At 42.1% G+C, this 23267-nt stretch overlaps 1 protein-coding gene across 1 annotated transcript; it reads right to left on the minus strand.

Annotated features, from left to right (window-relative positions):
• Positions 1-1599: 1599 nt before the first annotated feature.
• On the minus strand, positions 1600-21747 carry LOC113613763 (betaine--homocysteine S-methyltransferase 1). The gene is made up of 8 exons (XM_027094726.1): positions 21633-21747; positions 17803-17935; positions 11054-11172; positions 9532-9723; positions 9017-9164; positions 5122-5304; positions 3448-3676; positions 1600-1783 (listed from the first exon to the last, which is right to left on the minus strand). The coding sequence occupies exons 1-8, from the start codon at positions 21663-21665 to the stop codon at positions 1600-1602; spliced, it is 1221 nt and encodes a 406-aa protein (XP_026950527.1). The 5' UTR covers positions 21666-21747.
• Between the last annotated feature and the right edge of the window lie 1520 nt (positions 21748-23267).

Below are 23267 nucleotides of genomic sequence, written 5' to 3' on the forward strand. Positions count from 1 at the left end.
AGGGAAACATTTTTAAAATCAAAAGATATAAGAAAAATTAGGGGTTACAGTGCTTTGTATGGCAATACAAGTTCTGAAAAGAATATTAAAGGGGCATCCATCTTACACAGTAGTAGGTTGAATAAAGGTATCTATTACCTATGAATGAAAGTATTAAATGTTGAACCTGATTTGAGAATGAAAAATGGTAGATAGCAATTGGTAAAAAAAAAAGTGACTTTCACTCTTTTCTTATTTCACCTCAGCCATATGCAACCTCTGAGAGTCGTGCTGCTTTGAAAAGAAATTCTGGAAATTTCTTTTCTCTTTAAATACTGCTGCCTTGTCCTTTAAAACTCTAGCATGCTTGTGTCTTTTTAAATAGAAACTGAGGTTATACAAGACTTAGCAAATTATAGAACAGAAATAAGATTCAAATACATCCAAGGTAAGTCTCATTGCTCCTTTTATTTTAATAGCTGAAGAGATTAGAATTTCCAAACAGCTATACCAATCCATGAATGTTTAGAAAGAAACATGAACTCTTTCCTAATACATTGAGTAGCCGTTTATTCTAATGCTCTTACATCTTCAGGCTTGAGCTTTCAGAGTAGATACTACCAGGTAAAAATATAATTCTCAATCTAGGAACCCCAGATAGAGTTTGGAGAATCTCTTTTTCTTTATTATATATTTTTTAAAGCTACCAAAGTAACACAGGACCATTGCTCCCCAGCCTTACTGAAGGGAGGTGGATCCAGCCTAGAAAAAGATGTAGAGAGCCTGGGTACCCATCTCTTCTCAGCCTCCCCATTGGTCTGAATGCTTCTTAGTGGTAGAAATGGGTCAGAAAAGTGAGGGAACAACTCTGGAACTCTGAGCTTTGAATATTTACTGATCAGGTCCCATAGGACTGATTTTCTAAGAAAAAACTTAAAGGAATAGCAAAGTCCCCATAGCTGGTGTCTCATAGCAGTGTTTTTCAATCTGTGGGTCAAAACTCATTAATGGGTCATAAAATCAATTTGAGGGGTCTTAACCGGCATAGTATTTTATTAATGAAATAGGACAGAAAGGAGTGGAATAAAAAATACCAGAATGGATCACATTTTATTTCAATGGTTGTACATGTACTTTACTGGGTCATTATATCAATATAAATTGTGTTTCTTATGAAGGGTCATCTTCAGAAGAGCTTGGAAGTCACTTTCCTATAGCACTTTGTCTGTCCCTGTCTGGTTGCTGAGCCATTTATGACAGCTCACATCTCCTCCTCCTTACTAGCCTGCAAACTTCTTGAAGTGGGACTAATGTCCAAATTACTTTTCCTTGGCCACAGTGATTTCCTTAATACCGTGTACATGGTGGGTGCTTAGTAAACCTGTTTAATATTCGCTTCTTATTTATTTTGCTTTCAAGTTATAAATATATACTTTTCAAAATTGTCAAGTACTATTTGTAATTGTTTTGTTACATGTAGGCTGGGGTTCATATAAGCATTGCCTTTTAACCATCTTTTCCTTATTTTTGGAACTGTGGCCCAAACATAGAGGAACTGAGGCCCAAACATAGACTTCCAAGCATAGAGGAGGTCACTGAAAATGGGTTCTGCTGAGGCCATTATGCAGATCTGAACTTCTGTTTTTCAAAGAGCTCTCTCAGCTGCTGCTCGGTCGTGGCTTCTTTCTGCTGCATAAGCTCGGCTGTTCCTTTGGTCACTCCCCAGGCATCCGGCTTTGACATAGAAGGGTTGTACGGCCTGCCTGAGGCTATCCGAAGATTCTCCCAGTATTCCTTCCTGGCCCTGGGGGAACAAAACACACAGCAGGAGACTTCTCCCTGAGCTTCCCTCTCTAGGTCGCAGAGCTCAGACACCCCTGTAGAGCTGTCTTTGGGCTCTTGAGAGTGTGTCCATTGAAACACATTTATCTTTTTCTTTCAGAATCTGTAGGTCTAAAGTTACTTTGAATTTCTTCTTTTTACATACACATAGGTTCAAAAGCTAAGAGTTTAGAAAAGGGACATTTTCTATCCAAATTACCCTACCTCTCCATCCTCACTTTCTGGCATTCTACTTCCTGAGCCAGCTGAGCCCACATTTGCTGCTCTCCCCAAAGCCAGTGTTGCTTCTGCACCTCTCACCCTGAGGATCCCGCCCCAGCCTCCTTTCTATTTCCCTTGTCTTCCAGCAGAGATTTCCTCACAGGTTTCCCTGTCTCGAGGCTACTAAAACTTGCAAATCTAACTTTGTCTCGGACCCCTTGAGACCCTCCAGGCTCCTCACTGCCTTGGGATGAGGTCATCTCAACCTCGTGAGCATGAACAAAGGCCACCTCCTGTTCCTGACCTGTGTCTTTACCAAATTCTGAATCCAATATTCTCAAACTTCTAGTGTCTCAGCACCTTGTCCTCATGCCACATCTCAGTGCTTCCCTCTAGGCTGTTCTCCTGTCTGGCCATCTAATTCGTCCTTCAAAATTCAGCTCTGGTGTTAGCTCTGTAAGAAATTCTTCACCAACCTTCCCACCTTTCCCCCTGTGGGCCATTAGTACAGCCTCCACAGCACCTGTGCACATCTTCATCCTTAACTTACCATACCAGTTTGAACTTAGCTGTTTATTTCTCTGCCTACTAGACTGTTACCTCCTTGGGGACAGGCCTGTGCCTTGTCCAACGTGCTCCCTCAGCAACCACAACGGTGCCTGACATAGTTGTGCTCAACTAATGTTCACTGAACAGAGGGAAACTGCTCCCTCTGCTTGGGGTGCATCCTCCACCCCCTTCTTTATCCCGTGGAAGCCTACTCAGCTCTTCAAAATCCAGCCCCAACGTCCCTTCTTCTAAAGTATCTATTAGGTAGCGATAGTTATTCTCTTCTCTTCATTGTTACTTTTTTATCCATGCCTCTACTCAAGCAGTTAACTACATCACCTTTCTTCTCCATTTTCCCCAGTAGACCGCGAGATTCTCTTAGCCAGGGACCACAGCCTTTCATTTCTATATTCCTAGTGCCCTGCACATAGCCTGATGTGAAACTCTGTTTGTTTATTGTTCCTGTTCCCCACTGGAATGTAAACTCTGTGGGTAAAGACATGTTTTATCTCATTCACCACTGTCTTCCCAGCTCTAAGGTTCGTGCTTGGCACAGAACAGGCAATTAATATTTGCTGTACTTAAATCCTAACAACTGATTCACTGTTAGTGTCCACCACATGGCTGGTGCTTTCCTAGAGTGTGGAATCACATTGTGTTGCAACTTACATGATTTATATTCTATATTCTTAAAGCTTTCCCCAAAAATCACTCCATAAAGCTACGTTATAAACATCTCTATGAGAGAATTTAAAGAGGATAACTGATTCTTTACCATTACACAGCAAATAGGCTGCAGTTTGGGTAATGACCTCATTTGGACATCTTCATAATCTAAATGAGTTTGGTTTGGCAAATACAGTTTAAGGTTCTTACCTTGCTCTGATCCAGGGTTTGGTGTGCATGTCCAAACCACTTCCCCAGCTGCCATGTTTTTCTGAAGCTGGTGGCAAAAATCCCCTTTCCGGGGCCAGCTCCTCTGCAATCGCCCTGATGTGGTAGGGCTCAAATCCACAGCACCCACCTATGTACCTGACCCCCAGGTTGTAGGCCTCTCTGGCGTATTTTTGAATATCCCATCTGGTTGCCACTCTGGGCTCCAGTCCTGTAATAAATGACACTCTGCTTAAATTAAAAATAGATATTCAAAACAAACAGCTATAATAAATGTGTAATTTTCAATAAATGAGTTAGATAAGTTGTCAATATTTAGTTCCTAACTCTTAAAAACTATTAGCTATTTTGCATTGACATATCCAATTGTAAATACTGTGACAGCCGGACTTCAAGATGATTCCCAATGATCTCTGCCTTCTGATGTTCTCACCCTTGTGTGGACCCTCCTGTATTATGTCAGGTTGGTCTGTGAGACCAATAGAATATGGCAGAAGGGATGGTTTGTGACTTCTGAGGCTAGGTCATAAGAGACATTATGTTTTCTGCCTTGTTCTCTCCTGGAACGTTCAGCCCAGTTGCCGTGTTGTGAGAACACTCAGATACCACAGTGGAAAGGCCATGAGCTAAGGAGCTGAGGCCTCCAGTCCACAGACAGAAAAAAACTGACCCTGACTCCCAACAGCCAACCGAGAGAGCCTGCAAGTAGATCCCCCAGCTCCCATCAGGCCTTCAGATGACTATAACCCTTGCTAGAGTCTGGACTGCAACGTATTAAGAGACTCTGAGCTAAGCTGCTCCCAAATTCACGACCCACAGCAACCTGAGATATAATAAATATTTGTTGTTTAAAGCCACTAAATTTTGCAATAATTTGTTCTACAGCAATAAATACCACAAATGCCTTGCCGTTCTTCTTCTATGGTTCTTCTAGACTGATTATTTTCCAGGGTCCCTCTAGAATATGGGTAAGGACCTTAGAATGAAATAGGAGGCTGGTCGGGGTCTGGCCCCGCTCACCCGTGGCTTGATTCTCCAGGTAGACTCACCCCCACTTCCCACACAAGCTTTATCCCTCTTCCCAGACTGCAAGTATTACCCCCTTCATCTGCTTGGTCTCTTCATTCAAATCTGTTACACAGTAACCCAATGATGGTAACTTCCCTCTGCCCCGCAAACTCAGATATTGCTAGAATATCTAAGCAACATTCAGAATAGGAGAAAAGTATCTCGGCAATAACCTGGTCTAAACGACTTATTTTTTCTGATGAGGAAATTAAGATCTGGGAGAACTAAGAAATTTTGCTAAGGTTCTGCAACTTAGCAACAGAGCTGGAACCAGAAACAGAATCTTTGCTGAGCCTACCCAGGAGGGCGTCCTTTCTGCCAACTTCAGGTATGACGAATTGGTTGTCTACCTAGGTGTTGACTCATCTTTGATTTTACATTTAAGTTCAGAGGTCTTTTTTGCTTGCCGGTCCTGTCTTTTCCTAATGTCTAATTTAAAAGTTTTGGGTTGCAAGGAGAGAAGCTGGGGGCAAGATATGAGGGGATATGCAGCCATTACTTTACATGATAAAGCTCTATGGCTAGAGATTTCTTTGGAATTTGTCAAACATAAAGACCCTGAGATGATTTATAAAACGTCTGTCTTACCGAAGGGGAATTCTGGCAGGTCGATAAATCCCTGTTTGCCACAGTCGGGAGTGTGGTAGGCCAAGGGCTGACTCATCAGGTGGGCTTTCAGTCCCGCGGCCTCCAGGCCTTCTTTCATGAGCTTCACTGTTTGTAAGCTAGTTGTGAGATCAAAATGGCAGTTCACGCCAACGATGGAAGCTCCTGCAAGTGGGAAGAACATTTGAGCTTTAGGGATTCACCAGGTACCAATGGGCCCGACTCTCCTCTCACTCAGGGAGCTTTTATTTGGAATGGTGAATTGGAAGTATGGCACTGGGTCGCTGCAAACTTATCTCACCCTTGGGCAAGAATGATTAGTAACAGGCAGCAAGCCCTTTCTGCGAACAGTGCTTTGAAGAGTCAGCTATATTTGAAGTGTCGTTTATGCATACTTGGCTGTCCATCATTTTTTGAAAAATATAATCATTATTAGAGGTTTTTTTAACTTCAAATTTTAGTAGTCATGTAAAAAAATCATCATTGGACTGTTCTTTAACTTCAAATTTTAGTAGCCATTTTTTCAATCTTTGACATTATATTTGCAAAGCATGATCATTTTTCACGACTCCCAGCTGCCCCATGGCACCTGTGGTTACGACTCATCTGAGGAATAAATCAATGTTTCCTTTTATCAGGGCAATTTAACATATTATTAAGTTTCTTGGGCATAACAGCAGAGTGTAATTTAGGAAACGGTTTTTCCGAAACTTTCGTACAAGTGAAATCATATAATATGTGTCCTTTCCTGAATGGCTTATTTCACTCAGTACAATGTTTTCAAGGCTCATCCCTGTTGAAGCATGTGTCAGAATTTCATTCCTTTTTATGGCTGAATGATATTCCATTGCATGTACATACCACATTTTGCTTATCCATTCATTAGTTGGACACTTGGGTTGTCCGACAAAAAGGACTTTTTTGATGAACTCATGGCCTAGGATTTTGTAGCTGGGATATAGAGATGCCAAGAACAAGGAAAGGGAAGATTCATTCTGGCCACAATGAGAGCGGCACCAACATCCAGATTCCAGGAGCAGCAGAGCTGATGCTACACGCTGTGACCTCCAGTGTTCAGTGGCAGGCATCTTAGCGGTCCTCACTGGCCTGGGCCTGCAGTTCGCTCTTCATTTTTGTTCCAATCTGGCCTCACTCCCTGTCATTCCTCTGAATCAGTTTTTGTTAAGGACACCGATGACCTCAATCTTGCCAAGTCTAGTAGTCACTTCTCTCTTCTCATCTTACTCAACGTCTTGGCAGCATTCAACCTCGTGGCACTCTCTCCTTCATCGATACTCCCCTTCTCTTGGCTTCTGAGAACTTCCCCCACTCTCTGAGTGTTGCCCCTACCTCTCTGGCTGCTTTTTTTTGAGTGTTATGTGCTGACCCCTCCTCAAGGCTAAACCTTTCAGTCCTGTAGTGTCCCAGGATCCCACTGAGCCATCTTCTCTTCTGCATCTACACTTCCTTTTCAGCCCCAGGCTCTCAATACCATCTATATCCAGACCTCTCCCAAGCTTCTCTCTCTAACCCTGACCTTTCCACTGGGTTCCAGACTGGTATATTCAACAGCTTACTGAACAGGGTCACTTGGGTCTTGACTACCTTTTTCTTCTTTTCTCTTTCTTTCTTTCTTTCCCTTTCTTTTCCTCCCTTCCTCCCTCTCTCCCTCCCTTCCTCCCTCCCTCCCTCCCTTCCTTCCTTCCTTCCTTCCTTCCTTCCTTCCGTCCATCCGTCCGTCCTTCCTGGTGTCCTGGAGCCACAGTTTCTCTTTCCTTGCTAGATATCATTACATTAATGAAGTCATCACATCTTGGCTATTTATTGATGTCTATTAGGTATAAAGGTCCTTGTAAGGGGTTTTAGAGAAATATAAATAAAGGACACCAAAGATTTTATAATTTAGCACAGGGCTTCCCAAGGTCTGCTCTATGAAAACAAAGTTCTATGATCAATTAAATTGGGCAGTAGGTATTTACTGTAGTCCCTTCTTGGAGACTGCCAGCACACACGAACACGTCAAAGCCTCTGAGAAGTTCTGCCGCCAAGAGGCTGCTTAACGTGGCTTAACACAGCATTTTCTATCTGTGTGTAACTGCAGAACCCTATTAACAGTCTCACAGATTAGAAAATGTCATCTGAGGACACACTAAATGTGCGACACAGCTGCTGAGAGGAGGAAGTGATTATTTGGGGTAGGGATGACTATGTCAGGGCACATGGAAGTTGAACTAACATTGGAAGATGGACTAGATTTGTGAGACGGATATTGACTAAGGACCTATCATGTGCTGGGTGCTGTGCTGGGCACACGGTACTCAGTGCTGAGCCAAGCAGACATAGTCTCTGCCCTCTGGGATTTTACCATCAAATGAGAGAGCCAGACATTCAAGACATAAACTAATGAGATAACTGGGGAGTTCTGTGAAGGATAGAAACAGGGTACAGTGAGGTCAAGCACTATGGCCACTCACTCTGAACAGACCGGCAGGGGAAGGAGTAGATGCAGGCCAAGAATCCCTGCCAATTAACAGTTGGGATGATGAGGGCCTCCTCTGATCTTTTTGAAACATATTAATTTGGTTTCTCTCCCCATTTCTAATATGTAGAATAAAAAATTAGGATTCTACAATGTCATTCCTAAACCTAAATAATTATTATTAGTGACAAGTATGAAGTGACTTTCATGAACTATTAAGAGTTGGATAAAGATGAGAAATTAAACAATTAGCCAATCAAAATCTCTGTTCCACAGAGTGAGTCAGACTCTTCCACGGACACTGTGTTATTCCTCAGGTTGAAAATGAGGCAGCTTGGAAAAAAGTCTGTGAATTTTCCCTAATTGAAATGAGACCCAATATTAGGAATGGAAATGATATGAAAAGGTAAATTAGGTGCTCCATGTGTCACATCAAAGGATTTGAAAATTTATTGTACCAATTACAAAAAGTAAAACATACCAGTCATTTATGAGAATGGAAAAACTTCGGCAAAGAGGGCAACTGACTTAAAAGTTATTAATGTCTAAAGACCTCAACTTTAGATAATTTAAAATAAAACATAATTTTTCCTAATGTTCCTTTTGATTTACTAAAATTCTTCTCATTTCCAGGTGTTAAACCTTAAGCGTAGGTCTAATTGCCCATTTCAAAAGGCTGGTATGTCTGTGTATGTATTTTTTTTTAACATTTTTTTCTCTTTGGGACTCAATAATGATATTATAGATATTCCTAAGAAAGTAAATTAATGGCTTTCCTGTAACAAAAGTAGTATATAGTGATTCATAGATGGACCTGCATTTGTATGTCATTTAAAAGACACACTAGGGGGCTTCCCTGGTGGCGTAGTGGTTGCGAGTCCGCCTGCCCGTGCGGGGGACGCGGGTTCGTGCCCCGGTCCGGGAGGATCCCGCACGCCTTGGAGCGGCTGGGCCCGTGGGCCATGGCCGCTGGGCCTGCGCATCCGGAGCCTGTGCTCCGCAGCGGGAGAGGCCGCAGCGGTGAGAGGCCCGTGTACCGCAAAAAAAAAAAAAAAAAAAAAAGACACACTAGGGGCTTCCCTGGTGGCGCAGTGGTTGAGGATCTGCCTGCCAATGCAGGGAACCGAACACAGGTTCGAGCCCTGGCCCGGGAAGATCCCACATGCCGCGGAGCAACTACTGAGCCTGCGTGTCTGGAGCCTGTGCTCCGCAACAAGATAGGCCGCGATAGTGAGAGGCCCGCGCACCGCGATGAAGAGTGGCCCCTGCTCGCCGCAACTAGAGAAAGCCCTCGCACAGAAATGAAGACCCAACACAGACAAAAATAAATATGAAAATAAATAAATAAATTTAAAAAATAGACACACTCATTGCAAACTGGTCAGAACGCATCATCACCTGCTTTCACCAGGCGCACGGCACATTCGCCAGGGGCCACACCGTGTAAATCTCCCTCTGGGCCGATGCACATGGTCGCTGCCACTGGTTTTCCAGATGCTTTCAAGGCTTCAACTGCCCATACAGCCTCTTCAACGTGTTCAAAATACTGAAATAAGTTAAAGTCAAGATACTTTTAATCTTGTTTCTTCCCAAATAATTTGAAAACTTATCCTACTGTGTATTAATTATCCTCAGATGGGTGTTTTTCAAACTCTGAGTTGTGACCCATTAACATCTTTAAAACAGAATAGAAAGGTGATTTCAGCGACTTACAGCCCACAGGTTTGAAGAACACTATGTTACATTAACTGAATCACATTTAGTTGAAGCCCTAAATTGGAAAAACATTTCAAAACTAAATATTACAGCTACTAGTCATGACTGGTGCCTAACCCCACATGGTCCTCATGAGAGTAAAAGGCAGAGAAAATGTCCTAAGTGTACTCGTCTCATCTTAGATCGTATATGTTTACCTCTGCGATCAAAAAGTCCACGTTCTTCTTCATGAAGACCTCTAACTGTTGCTGGAAGACTTTTTTGACTTCAGTTTCCCTCTTGCAGCTAAGGTACGAAGGTGTCTGGCTTACGCCTCCTGCCACCAAGGCGTCTCCCTCATCAGCTACTTGCCGGGCAATATCACAAGCAGCTTCATTGACTTTCTGCCCCTAAAATGGATGAATTTATGATACGTCTACATTTTCATGTGAAATTGAAGCAAAATTGTTATTCAACGTCCAAATCTCAGTTGTATGTTATGATAGTGATTTTATTCCAGAAAACGACAGTGATGGAATAGTTCAGTGCTTTATGGAGTTGAGCAATTTGCAGTAACAACATTGCCAATAACAGTGATTAAGAAAAAAATCTAATGATGGTATTTAGGATATTATACCCAAGATCTGTGAGAGGGTAAAAGTCCTTACATAAAAGGATCTGGTATCTTCCAATGCCTAAGCTGCACTTAGAAGAATACCTAGCAAATAGTGGTGATGATGATAATGATTTGCTTTTATCATTAATAAGAATAAAATTCAATTTAAATTACTACAGAATTCATGACTTTTTGTCATTATATATTTTTTCCACAGATACATGTATCACAAGTCAGGTCTTTTCTAATTTTTTAGACAATATAAATTGATGTTTGTCCTCAAAAAACCCCAGTACTATAGATCACACAGACTCATGTAATTTTAGAATGCCTTTTTCATTTTAGAGATGAAGAAATTGCTGATTTGTTGGGATAAGTAAATGGTTTGCCCAACTTCACGCAGTTGATTGTAGCTGAGCCTGGAAGATTCTAGGTTCACTGACTCCTGGCACATATGACCTTTCTCCTATACTGTATCACATTAACAAATTGTAAAGATGTAAGAGTTTTGGACTTCCCTGGTGGCTCAATAGTTAAGAATCCGCTTGCCAATGCAGGGGACACGGGTTCGAGCCCTGGTCCGGGAAGATCCCACATGCCGCGGAGCAACTAAGCCCACGACCCACAGCTACTGAGCTTGCGTGTCACAACTACTGAAGTCCGCGCGCCTAAAGCCCGTGCTCCTCAACAAAGAGAAGCCACCGCAATGAGAAGCCCGCGCACTGCAACAAAGAGTAGCCCATGCTCGCCGCTACTAGAGAAAGCCCGTGGGCAGCAACGAAGACCCAACGCAGCCAAAAATAAAATAAATCAATCAATAAATAAAATTAATTTTTAAAGAAGATGTAAGAGTTTGTAAGGATACTCCTTCAGCAACTTAGTCAAGAGACTGAGAGAATCATTAATAGTTAAATACTTCTTTGATCTGCTTCATTAAATGCCTTTCTGTTAATTTGAGGGACGCTAGCTAAAACCTAAGAATATTATTTACACATATCTCGTTTCTGTATTGTTTAAAACAAAACAGAACTCTAAAGAGGCTCAACACTTTTCTCTGAGAGCTTTGGTAATGACACGCGTGTCTACCGTGTCCTTCTAAGAGCGCCATGTGTGGTGTTACTCACGGATATTTTCTCTGCAACATAGTTTCCCCTGTTCTCCAGCTTGTCTTCACTGGCGTAGAAGGTGAAGGTCTGCATGACATTCGATCCAGCTCTGAGGAATTCTCGATGAAGCTGGCGAACTGGGAGATTGAATGAGGGAAAGGTATTCATTGTTAACAGTTTATTAGTCTGTGATGCTTTCAAAAGGCGCTCAGATAAACAACTATGAAAATAGCTGCTTAAATTCCTGGTTGCCTGGCATTTGCTCATCCTGGGGGCAAATGAGGGGTGGATCTGGAGTCTCTTGCCAGGAGAAAGAGATTATCTCTGCCATGGATGTGGGGTGAAGGGAAGAGGGAGGTCCCACAGAGGAAGAATCATCTCAGTGCTTTTGCCAGGCAGAGAAGATGGGGAAGGACATTCCCTAGAGAGGGAACAGCGCGAGCAAAGAGAAGGAGGCAAGAAAAGTCTTGGCATTTGGGGGAGTGACAAGCAGTCTGAGTGGCCAGAGTTGAGGATATGCTGGAGAAGTGGTGGGAGATGCACTTGGAAAGGTGGGCTGTCAGAGTGTAAAACAGCCTAGCACATCATCCCAAGGAGTCTAGGTGCCAGACCACAGGTATCAGTGTTTTTGTTTTGTTTTTTTAATTTATTTTATTTATGTATTTTTGGCTGCATTGGGTCTTTGTTGCTGCGCGCGGGCTTTCTCTACTTGCGGCGAACAGGGGCTACTCTTCGCTGTGGTGCACGGGCTTCTCACTGCAGTGGCTTCTCTTGTTGCAGAGCATGGGCTCTAGGCATGCAGACTTCAGTAGTTGTGGCATGTGGGCTCAGTAGTTATGGCTCACAGGCTCCAGAGCACAGGCTCAGCAGTTGTGGTGCACGGGCTTAGTTGCTCCACGGCATGTGGGATCCTCCCAGATCGGGGATCAAACCCGTGTCCCCTGCATTGGCAGGCGGATTCTCAACCACTGCACCACCAGGGAAGCCCAACTCAGTGTTTCTGAAAGATAATTCTGGTAGTAGAGTGGAATAAGTGTCGGAGAAATGTTCGCAATCTAGGTTCATGGGTGAATACCACGTGGCGAAGCTTTCATTGTCTGGAGGAAATATGGTGGGAGGTTTCTTTTTTTTTTTTCCCCATATAATCAAATGTATGCAAATTAAAGAGTTATCCTTTGCTCTAAAATAGTGGTCCTAAACCTTGGTTGCCCATTAGATATCCTGCAAGCTTTTCAAAAATTATGAAGGTTAGTGTCAGATCCACATATATTCTAATTTAATTGGTTTGGGGTAAGGCACAAGCAATTTTTTTTAAAGTTTTCCCAGCTGATTCTTATTTTCAGTTTTGTTGAGAATCACCATTCTAAGAGAGCAGGAGGATGTTTCTTCTATAAAATGATATTGAGACTTAGATGGTGTTTTGTTTTTGTCAGGAGAAATGACTGGACAGAGTAAGAAACCAACAGTCGTATATCGAACCCTAAAATTTATTTTGAAATTTCAGAGACCTATGAAGTCTGCCGGTCTGGGAACAACTACATTAGACACTAGGAAATTATTAGGACACTGGTGTTCTTAGCCCTTCAGAGGCTAAGACTGGAGATTAGTTTGGCATCTTTGCAACCCAGATGCCTAGTAGAGTGCCAAGAACATAGGAAGCTCAGTTTTTGTTTATAAATGGACAAAAAGGTGAGGCCAAAACCGCTTTTGAATTTCAGAGAATGGATTTCTAAGCTTGAAGCCAAATCTCTGCTTTTAAAATCATGGAACCTTTCGTTCTCAGTGGGAACTTAAAAGCATGCCTAAATTAGGGGGTTTCGAAGTTGTTTTAATTAGCAGCAGAATCAACTGAAAAACCTTATATACAGTCAATCAGATAAACACAGAGTGCTGAGGTTGGAGCAAGGGAGAAGGGACTACAGACTTGGTATCTGGGACAGAATGGTTTATGAATAAGAAGTCCACCCAGCTGGCCCTTTGATGGATTTCCAGAGGCTGTAAAAAAAAAAAAAAAAAAAAAAAAAAAACAAGCAAAAACCCTGGAATGGTGTGCAAATCGTTTACATGTATGTACATTGTATAGTGCTCATAGGGTCTATAATCTTTTATCAGATTTTTTCAGAGGGCAGTGAGTCAGAAAGGTGAAGACAAACTTTTCACTCTTAATAGATTTGATTTGATTTGATTATTCCATCATGCTTCTTAAAAATGCCATGCTTTTCAAAGTGTGACCCTACTAGACTCACTTGGGGACAATTAAAAATTCAGATTCCTCAAACCCCTCCAGACCCAGGGAAACTGATTCAAAGCTGATTCCACTGAGTGCAAGAACCACAACTTTTGGCATAAATTTTAGTAGGAGAGTTAGTCTGGTAATTTCTGAATATCCTTTCAATTTCTATTTTCTGTTTCCTCTCATCATAAAACGATGAGTTTTCATCCTCTAACCGACAATAGGGTATGACCAGTTCACATGACAATGATACAACTTCTGCTAATTAATTATATTCATTTTATGGCTTTACGCTCTTCATATACTAGTTTTATTTTAGCATCACAGAAGCTAAATATTACCAACTTATGTGTGTGTGTATATGTATAAAACATATGACCCAGACATATATGTACAGAATATAGATATTACCTTGTACACTTACTTGAGAAATGCAAGTCTTTGAAATTCCACAGCAAACTCTAAAAGGTCAGATAAAAATTTGCAGTATTTCTTCAGTGGGACAATAAATTTGCAGTAAAATCATTTGGCAGCAAAATGTCACCTGAACTAATGTGAGGATATTTATAATTGTATCCTATTCAGTGTGGGTAGCCATATATTTTGATGCAAAAAGAGTATTCATGTGTTTAATGGGGCGTAGGGGAGCACTTCAGACCCTAATAAAAGCGTTATGCAATATGTAGCATATGTAACGTATTAACTTTCTAAAATTCCCACAAATTCTGGATTCTAAGATGCATTTGGCCCCAAAAGGGCTTGGATAAGGAATTGCAGACTTGTAGCATAACCTTCCCTTTCTCACTGCTTCCAGCACTAAAAAGTCAAGTCCAGGCACCACTCCTACAAAAGTGTTTTGGGTGCCATCCAGTCTACAGGGAAACTTTTCAGGGTCTATATGAATTCTAGTTATTACCCAGTCAAAATTAGAAAAGCACCTGCAAAAACAAATTCATTTGCATAAAGTAGCATGACAATGACCACCGCTCTCATTTAGAGCATGAATGTTTTAAACACATTTCACCACCCCCCACCCCAGAAAAGGTTAAATACATCCAAGGTCGTATGAAATGGTTCTTTGAAGATAAGTTACAAGCAGATTTGTCTTTTCTGATGCGTCCTGTAGTCCACTGTGTTTGACAGAGTTTGAACTAGGCACTGGCAGAGTTGAATATAGGGGATTTCAGGCTGTAGCAGAAAGGATTAAATCTGATGACTCAGTATCATGGAGTTTTCATTAATTCTTGGAAAGCAAGGAGCTCGCAGAAGAAAAAGTAGAGCAAATGCTCAATACATGTAAATATTCAAGACACAAATGGCCAAGAGATCAAATGTGCTGTTTCTGCATTAATAAAATCAAAGAAAATCAGTATCAGAGCAGTTCCTCTTGAGCTCCTCTAATGTGTGACTTTAAAAAAGTAAACGTGACTAACAAAATTGAAATTTGCAGTTTAAACAACAGTCTTATTTTGTTTCCATGGCAAAGTTTGGGCAAAGGTAGTTTATTGTTAATGTCAGTTTGGCCCAAGAAATATTTCATTCTGAGTTTAACCCAGCAAGCAGACCTTAAGAAACAAACCATAGATATATTAGAAATTCTCACTCTCAGGTCTTAATTATGCCATTGTGTTCCTTACATCCCTTCGACACAATGCTTCTGAAAGTGGGGTTTACCTTGCCATCGTTTGGAGACAAGTATTATAAATATGCAGGTTCCTGGACCCGTCACAAACCTAATGAAACCAAATCTATAAGTGGGGTCTGGGAATTTATTATTTTTAATAAACTCCGCTGGTGAAACTAAAATTTGAGAACTCTTATTGGCTTAGCTTCCAAAGCTTACTAATTGCATTTTTTTTAAGGGTAGAACACAGTATTATTTCTACGTTTATTTAGGAATATAAAAGTTGCGTGCATTTGCTGGGTTTCATAGTGTGACTATGGCTCTTCGATTTTGGATATTTTTTTGGGACAGTGTGATTTGAACACACTTCTGTACTTCTCTAGCAGTAATAGGTTAATACAACCAAGAATATTACCAAGAGAGGAAGCAACTCACTCAAGTTACTAACAAGAGCGAATAGTTGTAGTGTTTAACATGAGCCAGGCACTCTTTTGAACACTGCACATATCATTTATTTAATCCTCATAACAACTTTATGAGGTAGATGTCAATATTATCTCGGTTTTCTTAGCTAAGTAATTTCCCCAAGGCCGCACAGCCTAGTGGCTGTGTCAGGATCTGAGCCAGTTCGTCTGGATCCAGAGTCTGTACTGGATCTCAAAACTGTACTGTTTCTCAGTTTATGTTCTTGGTTAATTTCCATCCTTCGTCACTGAGTTTATTGGAATACGCTCTTCTTTAACGTAAAAAACATCTGTTTATTATCTTATACAATATTCACAAGAACTCTGGTTTCCTCTGAAAGATTTAAATTCTTCCAAAGTGTTGGTTGCTGACGGCTCCTGGCTGAGACCCTTCCTAGGAAGTGCCCTAGGCCAAAGGGCACGCCTTTGCCCAGGATTCAGCCCTCTCCTGGAGGAGGGGAGCGCTGACGGCTCGTGTGCAGGGCTTGGTCTGTTAGTAGGGGGAAAACACAAAGACCTAGCCGCCTTGCCTCAACCTGGGACAACTCTGAGGGGTCTGTGCAATTCCAGAGCTCCCTGAGAGATTGGCTGGGGTCTCTGTTACAACTCTTCACGGCTTAGTTCCAGGTCCTCCCTTTGCCCAGTCCTGCTTCCCTCACTCCCTTAGTTCACTCCCAAGAGTAGAACCCCTGAGCACAACTCTCTACTTCATAATGTGTTTTCTGAGTGGTCTGACCTGCAAGAGTTGAAGCCAGAACTAGTCATGGGAAATAACTCTGAAGGCATCATTTTAGAGTCAGATCTCCTTCTGACTAGCTAGTAATGAGCACCCACACATCACAGGTGATGGAGCTCCCAGCATGCTCTAGGGGTACAACTATTAAAACCTCAACCTGTAGTGAATTAGGATGAGATACCCTTGGAAGGGAATGCACTAGTCGGTGCACTATGTCAGATGTTTGAGAGGTCCAGGGGAAGTAGGAACTGTAAGGACTCCAGAGCTAGATGGTTATTGTTGGGTACCACCAAATACTGGAGAAAGACAATGAAAGGCTACAGGTGAGTCATCACCGATTTCAGGCAATGTGTGAGAGTCTGAGGATCTTCTGGGTGGTATGGAAAGAGACTCAGTTCCTGTTGCTAGAGAACAGAAAAACTGAGGCTCTGGCCCGGGACTAAATTACATAGGGAGCAGAGTTCTCAACTGGGAAAGCATTTTATTGCCAAAAGTTAGGGTCTGATTAGGAAGAAATGGGACCCTCAGATCTGGAATAAAGACATATGGGTGGATTAACCCATTAGCCTTGAAAACCTACATCCCTCAGAAGTCCATGGACCTGCAAAAGTGACCCATTCCTCCCTTTTAAAGATTAAATCTTCGCTATTCCTTAAGGCTGATACGGAGGCCCTAAGGGACAGCATTTATCCCCTTCAGATTGCATCCTACCTCCTCTCCTGTCCATAAAAGATTTGTGGTCAAAAAAGTAAAGTGAGAATCAGGTTTGTGGGTGCAGGTGCAGGTTAGGTAGGTAGTTGAACAGGGTGGTGCTCGTATACAATGAATGTGACTAGTTGGCAGATAGATAATGGAAGAGGGCTTATCTGCAAGATGATGATTGATGCTGTATCATGCAACTTACAGTGGGTTAAGGAGGGAAAGTGGACTTGTGGGGGAGAATGGCTAAAACACACTAAAATGGTAGAGCCAGAGTCGTGATGAGATTGAAGAATAGGAGCACTAGAGAAAGTGAGCAGAAAAGATAGGAGGGGGTGGTCAGAGAATGTGGTATTTGTCCTTGAGATTTCAGAGGTGGACAGCTATTGGCGATGGTGAGGTCTAGGAGAGGGTTGCTAAGGTGGGAATGGAGGAAAAGTTTGCTGGAGATGAGGAGGAGATCAAGGCACTAACAGGAAGAGTGCTGGATGGATCACATGTATGGATGTTGAAGTCAACTAGAGTGTTGAAGAAGTGAGGGGCAGAGAAAGGCAGTGAGCCAGGTTCTAGACTCATCTAGAGTGAGGATCAGCGAACAAGAGGTAGATATAGGGCTTCCCTGGTGGCGCAGTGGTTGAGAGTCCGCCTGCTGATGCAGGGGACACGGGTTCGTGCCCCGGTCTGGGAAGATCCCACATGCCGTGGAGCGGCTGGGCCCGTGAGCCATGGCGGTCCGGAGCCTGTGCTCCGCAACGGGAGAGGCCACAGCAGTGAGAGGAACGCGTACCGCAAAAAAAAAAAAAAAAAAAAGGTAGATATAGATGACAGCAACGGGCCATTGGTACTTACCCAACAGGCAAACCTGTACTTATGTACCTAGCACAGTGCCCCGCAGGCAATAATAAATATTTGGATACCACGGCATGAATGTATCTGTTTGATGGCATGCTTCTAGACTTGGGCCAACATAGTGGTCTTTTATGAGAGCTTAGAATATAGCTGTGCACCAACCTGCTTCTGGGTGTTCCACAGCAGCTTCTGGGGTCCAAGGTCCTGCCTTCACATAGCCCCTCTTCTCCAGTGCAAAGACAAAACCTCCATCTCCAATCATGACCTCTCCAGAGTTTAACCGTTCTAGGATGCCCTAAAATTACAGAAGAGGAGGAAGAAAAGGTGTTACTTGAATTTTTAAGACAATTTTCTACCTTTAGAACTTTTGCTATCATATTCTTGAGAAGTATGATTTCTTTAGAATTCTCAGAAAATATCTATTTTATACAGAAATTTGTGACTATATTGAGAATCACCAGAATGCTAATATATTGAAAGTTTGTGTATCCATGTGTATGTGACAGGGATGGGGTCTTTCCGAACACATTAAAGAGTATTTGAAGAATATTGTGGGAGGATGTTATGTTTGAATAAACATCTTCAGAGGGATTAGATGAAAAGGTTTTGTTGTAAAGCCTCATTAGATGAAAAGGTTTTGTTGTAAATAAATACTTAAGCACACCTTCTTAAAATGGTGATTGTTAGTCTTCCTTCTTATTCTATCAATAAACTAAAGAGAGGATTGTATTTTATAAAGTTGAAGTGGCATACAATGCTATTAAGGCATTTTGAGACTGAAAAGTCAAAAGATATTTGGTGAAGACAGAAGGAAGGAGATACTACCACAAAGAGGGCCAAATCAATTAAAGACTTCTGTCTCTGGTGTTAAAATTCAGTTTCCATAATAGCAGCTGCATTATGCTGTCCAGGAAGTTACGAGTATGCACAGCTCGCTCTCTACAAGTGAGGGAACAGGAAAGAGACAGGTAAATAAAATATTTGTAAACTAATTTCTAATCCAACCTCCATACCTATTCCATTTACAGTACTATGCAATAATTACCCTGGTGTTAATAGAGAAATTTTAAACTTAATATTTTTAAAGGGCTTTGTGACTTAGAAAGTAATTTTCTAGTGTAACCATTTTTTTTTTTTAATTTCAAAAACTCATAACCTTTAAAAATAAAAGGTACCCTAATTCAATTTAGGTCACTCTGATTTTACAAATGAAGAATTAAGGTCCAGAGTCTCTGAGTAATTTATACACGGTCTTCCAGGTGCAGTGTATATGGCCTCCTGATTCTTTTATCCTTAAATGGTATCTAGATTTGATTTTAAATGGGGGTGGGGAGGGGGGGATAGCCCTGAAAAGGCCGTGTAAAGTAATCACTTGGAATGTACTTACCTGTTGTGTTCCATTTATTACTAATAATGGTTGACAGAACAAATGCTGATATAACAAGGGTTACAAATTCTGTGAGAGACATTCGTAGGCTTTTCTGTCTTAGGTCCTCACCAACTTCTGCCTCTCTTCCACACCATTTTGAAACTGGTGCTCAGAGAAAAGAAACATCTGACATTTCTACCTTAAAGCAGTGAAATAGGACTATGCTATATATTCTTGAATAGCCCTTCCACATAGAAAAAATGTCAAGTGTACAAGTCCATGAGATAACAGATACAAAAATATAGAATTGATCACATGTAATTTTGAAATCCAAATACCTGTCATGATTACAATGTGTCTAAATGTCACATTTTAGATTGACACATATACACTAATATGTATAAAACAGATAACTAATAAGAACCTGCTGTATAAAAAAATAAAATAAAATTCCAAAAAAAAGTCACATTTTAAAACTACAACTTTGATCGTTATGACCCAATTAACAAGAAAAATAGATATATTGCTAGTCGGTGCAGTTGTATAAAAACATGAACAACAGTCAAATAAATGAGATATGACTGGCTACTAATTTTCATTTGGGTGACGTAATTCATGATATTTTATTCAATCACCTAGCAACTCTCATTGGACTCTTGTGTGTGTTTTCAAACTTTAGTAGCACAACACTTAAATGCACAGCATAGCTAAGAATCTGATATTTGGTGGCAGAGTGGCTAGCGGTGATTCAATTACCATGCTGTACATTAGTTTATTGAACAATTACATCAGGAAGAACACTCTCTTAGATTCTACTGCATTTTTAAATTACCTGAGCTTCAGACTTTCTTGTTCCTAAGCTAAGTGGCTTTTTTTTTTTAATGGAATGTGCTCTGAGAAAATGCTCAAGATATTGTTTGTGAAAAAGTGTTGCAAAGCAATATGTGTAATATCAGAATTTTTGTTTAAAAAGTACATATTTGCCTAGACAATAAACTAGCAGAATATACATCAAAATGTAGTAGACACTGTTCTTAGTGGTTTTCCTAGTTGTTTACAATGAACATGTGTTAGTTTTGTAACGTACGTTTTAATTTTAATCAGAAGTATAGAAGTATTATTGTCCATATTTTAACAGTGACATAGGCATGGAAACAAGGTTACCAAAGAAACTTTTTTTTTCTTCCCATCTTATGTCCATCTGTTGCTAAAATAATCCTTTAAAATGTTTCATTTTGTGAGTTTGAGTCTGGGGTAGTGGATTAGGATTTATGGCAACGTAAATCGGGCCAAACCAAGAAAAAATTTAAATCTCTATGGGAATCGTCCTTTCCAGACTACATCAGCTATTCCTTTAGTAGATATATGGATTGGCAAAATTCTCCACCTAACTGAACAGGTGACAGCCTATAAGCGATTGTCATCTCAGCATCTTAAATCCTGGGACTGCATGGCATTTAAAAAAATTAATTGAATTAATGTTTTTCCTTGTGTGGAGGTCTTTTTAATTTGAGGCGGGGTCACCCCTTTAGAAACTAGGTACAGCCCATTTCTAAAGGGATGGCTGGCAATGAATTTGGGAGGTGGACCTGCCCCCACAGTCCTTACAGCTGCAGGAGTACAGTTGGCCTGGCCCTGTCTCCTTCGCTGCCATTCCCTGGGCCTCTGTCTGCCAGGCATGGAGTTGGGTGCTTTGACACCCAAGGGGCAAGCATATTCCCTACTCCCTCCGTCCTTCTCTTCCCACTCCTAACCATAGTCCTACTCTCAGTGCATCCATCCATCCATCCATCCATCCATCTCCGCCCCCCGCACCGTCCCCCCCCTCACACCCAGTAACTAGACAAAGGCCCACAGTCTGGACTGAAACACTCGTCCCCAGGGAAGGGCGGGCTTGTTACTGGGTTTTTATTTTTAAAACTTATTAACGGTCCTTCCTCAATATCTTACGGCCATTGTGCTTAATTTTTCTGAAACTGTCTTTTCGAGGCCCGCACGGTGCCCTGTTCTGTGATCGCTGAAACCAAACTGCGGGATGAAAACTTACATCATCCAAACAACGCCAGAGCCTTAGGGCTGCGGCGGGGCGGGCTGGTGGGTGCAGCGAGAACCCTGCAAGGTAGGGGCCCTGAGACCCTAGGCGCCTGTGAGTGCGCGGGCGGGAAACGGTGGGAGCCCGGGCGCGCGCCTCCCTGCCCTGCAAGCGCGGGGCGTCAAGGGGCGAGCGCGGTGGCACGGGCACAGACCCCAGAGGAGCCCGGGGCACGCAGCAGGGCGACCCCGAGTCCCACCGCCGTGGGGGAGGGAAGTCGCACCTGTGGGTCTAGGAGCCGCATCACGGGGGAGTGCTCAAGACGTTGGGAGTCTCAGCGCTTTGGGGGCGCTCTGGAGTTGGGGGTCACATAGTTCTAGAGGGCGCTCTGGTCAGGGGGGCAGGAGTGCGGACTCAGAGGCGCCTTGGGGTCCTGCAGCAGAAGTCCTGGGGGGCCTTCTGGTCACAGTCAGGCTCTAAGGGCTCCTCTGCGCTCCCCGCGGCTGAGATGCGATGCGGGGCTGGTTTGTGGTTCGAAACTCGGAGCTTTGGCCGGGATGGACAGCGCCCTTGGGTCCCCTGCAGACTCACCTTTTTGGCCTTTTTGCCCCCGACTGGTGCCATCTTCGTGGTGTCCCGGACGGACGGTACTTAACACGGATGAGGACCGGCGAGGCGAGCGTTTCCCCCTGAGAAGCCCGGAGCTGCACGGCGGCAGCAGCCGGGCTCTTTATACCCGCTGCTCCCGCGGGGTGGGTTTCCCCACCCCCGGTGCGGTCCAACGCGGGCCTCGGGCGGGGAACACGCCCACCAGCCCTTGATCCCGGCCTGTCGCTGCTTGGGAACCTGCGTGCGAAGGAGGTGATCGAGATTGTTCTGCCAAAATGGGTGAAACCATCCAGAAGTAAAATAATAATAATAATAATAATAATAATTCCACTCGCTCAGGTTTCAGACCTCCCTGTGCCCGGCCCTTCTTTTCCCCTCGCGGGTCCCCGACCCTGATTTCTCCCTTGCCTGGGATCGTGTATCATTACTTCCTTAAGTCGCTAGGCCAGACCCCTAAGAATTCCATCCAATGCCCAAATATTTGTCAAAGGCCGAGGATACAAGATTACTGAACGAGGAGGCTTGCAGTTCTTGGAAGAACTGCAGCCTAAAGTGTGACCTCCTGTGTGATATACACCCAGTGGATATGTATCTGAACAAAATATGACATTTACAGAAGGGTCCGATACTGACCCTGCATTAGTGTGTGTGTGTGTGTGTGTGTGTTCAAAGTGAACTTTACCCTTATATCCAAACATGCCTTACAGTTTCTAATAATATCTTTGCAACATTTAACAAGGACAAACACTTAATGTTTATATATGACAGTGGAAATGTACTTTAGAGACTTCAAAATTCAGCGTGAAAACTGTGTATAAAAACGAATAGGCATTAGAGAAACTGGAGGAAAATAGAAATGTTAATAGTAGTTATCTGTTGATGGTAGAGTTAGGTCTTGCTTTTATTTTATTCATTATGTTTTACTGTATTTTCCAAACTTTCTTTACAGTGAGAACACATTGACTTTAAAAATTTTTTTAATTTAATATATTTATTTTTTATCCAGCAGGTTCTTATTACTTATCCATTTTATGCATATTAGTGTACATATGTCAATCCCAGTCTCCCAATTCATCCTACCACCACCAACCCCCCCAGAACACATTGACTTTAAAATAATGAAAACATTAGTTTAGAAAAATGTACAACGTAAGAGTAAATAGCCTAGAGAACAACTAAGAAGTCTGAAGCAGAGTTCAGAAACTTACCCAAATACGTAAAAGCACACAAGGAAATTTTGTATATAGAACAATAACCTCTATTTCAACAAGTGCAAAGAAGGAAATTACTGTAGCAAGTGATAAATTAATACAAATTTAGTTGCTAAAATTAGGTGCATTTGAGATAAAACTGTGAAATTAGAAAAGTCCTTTTGCTTCAGGTAATTGTCAAGTTTAAAATGGCAAAAAGGGAAGGATGATGGATGCATATTGTAATGCAAATGATCTATTATTTCACCTGTCCGGCAAGAATGAGGCATGAGGTAATGTAGGCATCCTTCACAGTGCCTAGATTTTCAACCATGAAAGCATTGGAGTATATGAGTAGGTAACAGTTCAGTTATTTAATGCGTCAACTACGTATATTATTGATATTAACCAGGTGAGTATGGGTGAG

Source organism: Aethalodelphis obliquidens, unplaced genomic scaffold (genome assembly GCF_003676395.1).
Source record: "Aethalodelphis obliquidens isolate GAN/ISIS:26980383/991018 unplaced genomic scaffold, ASM367639v1 scaffold4, whole genome shotgun sequence".
NCBI lineage: Eukaryota > Metazoa > Chordata > Mammalia > Artiodactyla > Delphinidae > Aethalodelphis > Aethalodelphis obliquidens.

Coding starts and splice junctions, on each gene's coding strand:
- LOC113613763 (XM_027094726.1), bottom strand. CDS start 21,665: ATGGCACCAGTCGGGGGCAAAAAGGCCAAAAAG. Junction 9,165..9,531: donor TGGACTTTTTGATCGCAGAG/GTAAACATATAC, acceptor AACTTATTTCAG/TATTTTGAACACGTTGAAGA. Junction 1,784..3,447: donor AAACCCTGGATCAGAGCAAG/GTAAGAACCTTA, acceptor TTGTTCCCCCAG/GGCCAGGAAGGAATACTGGG.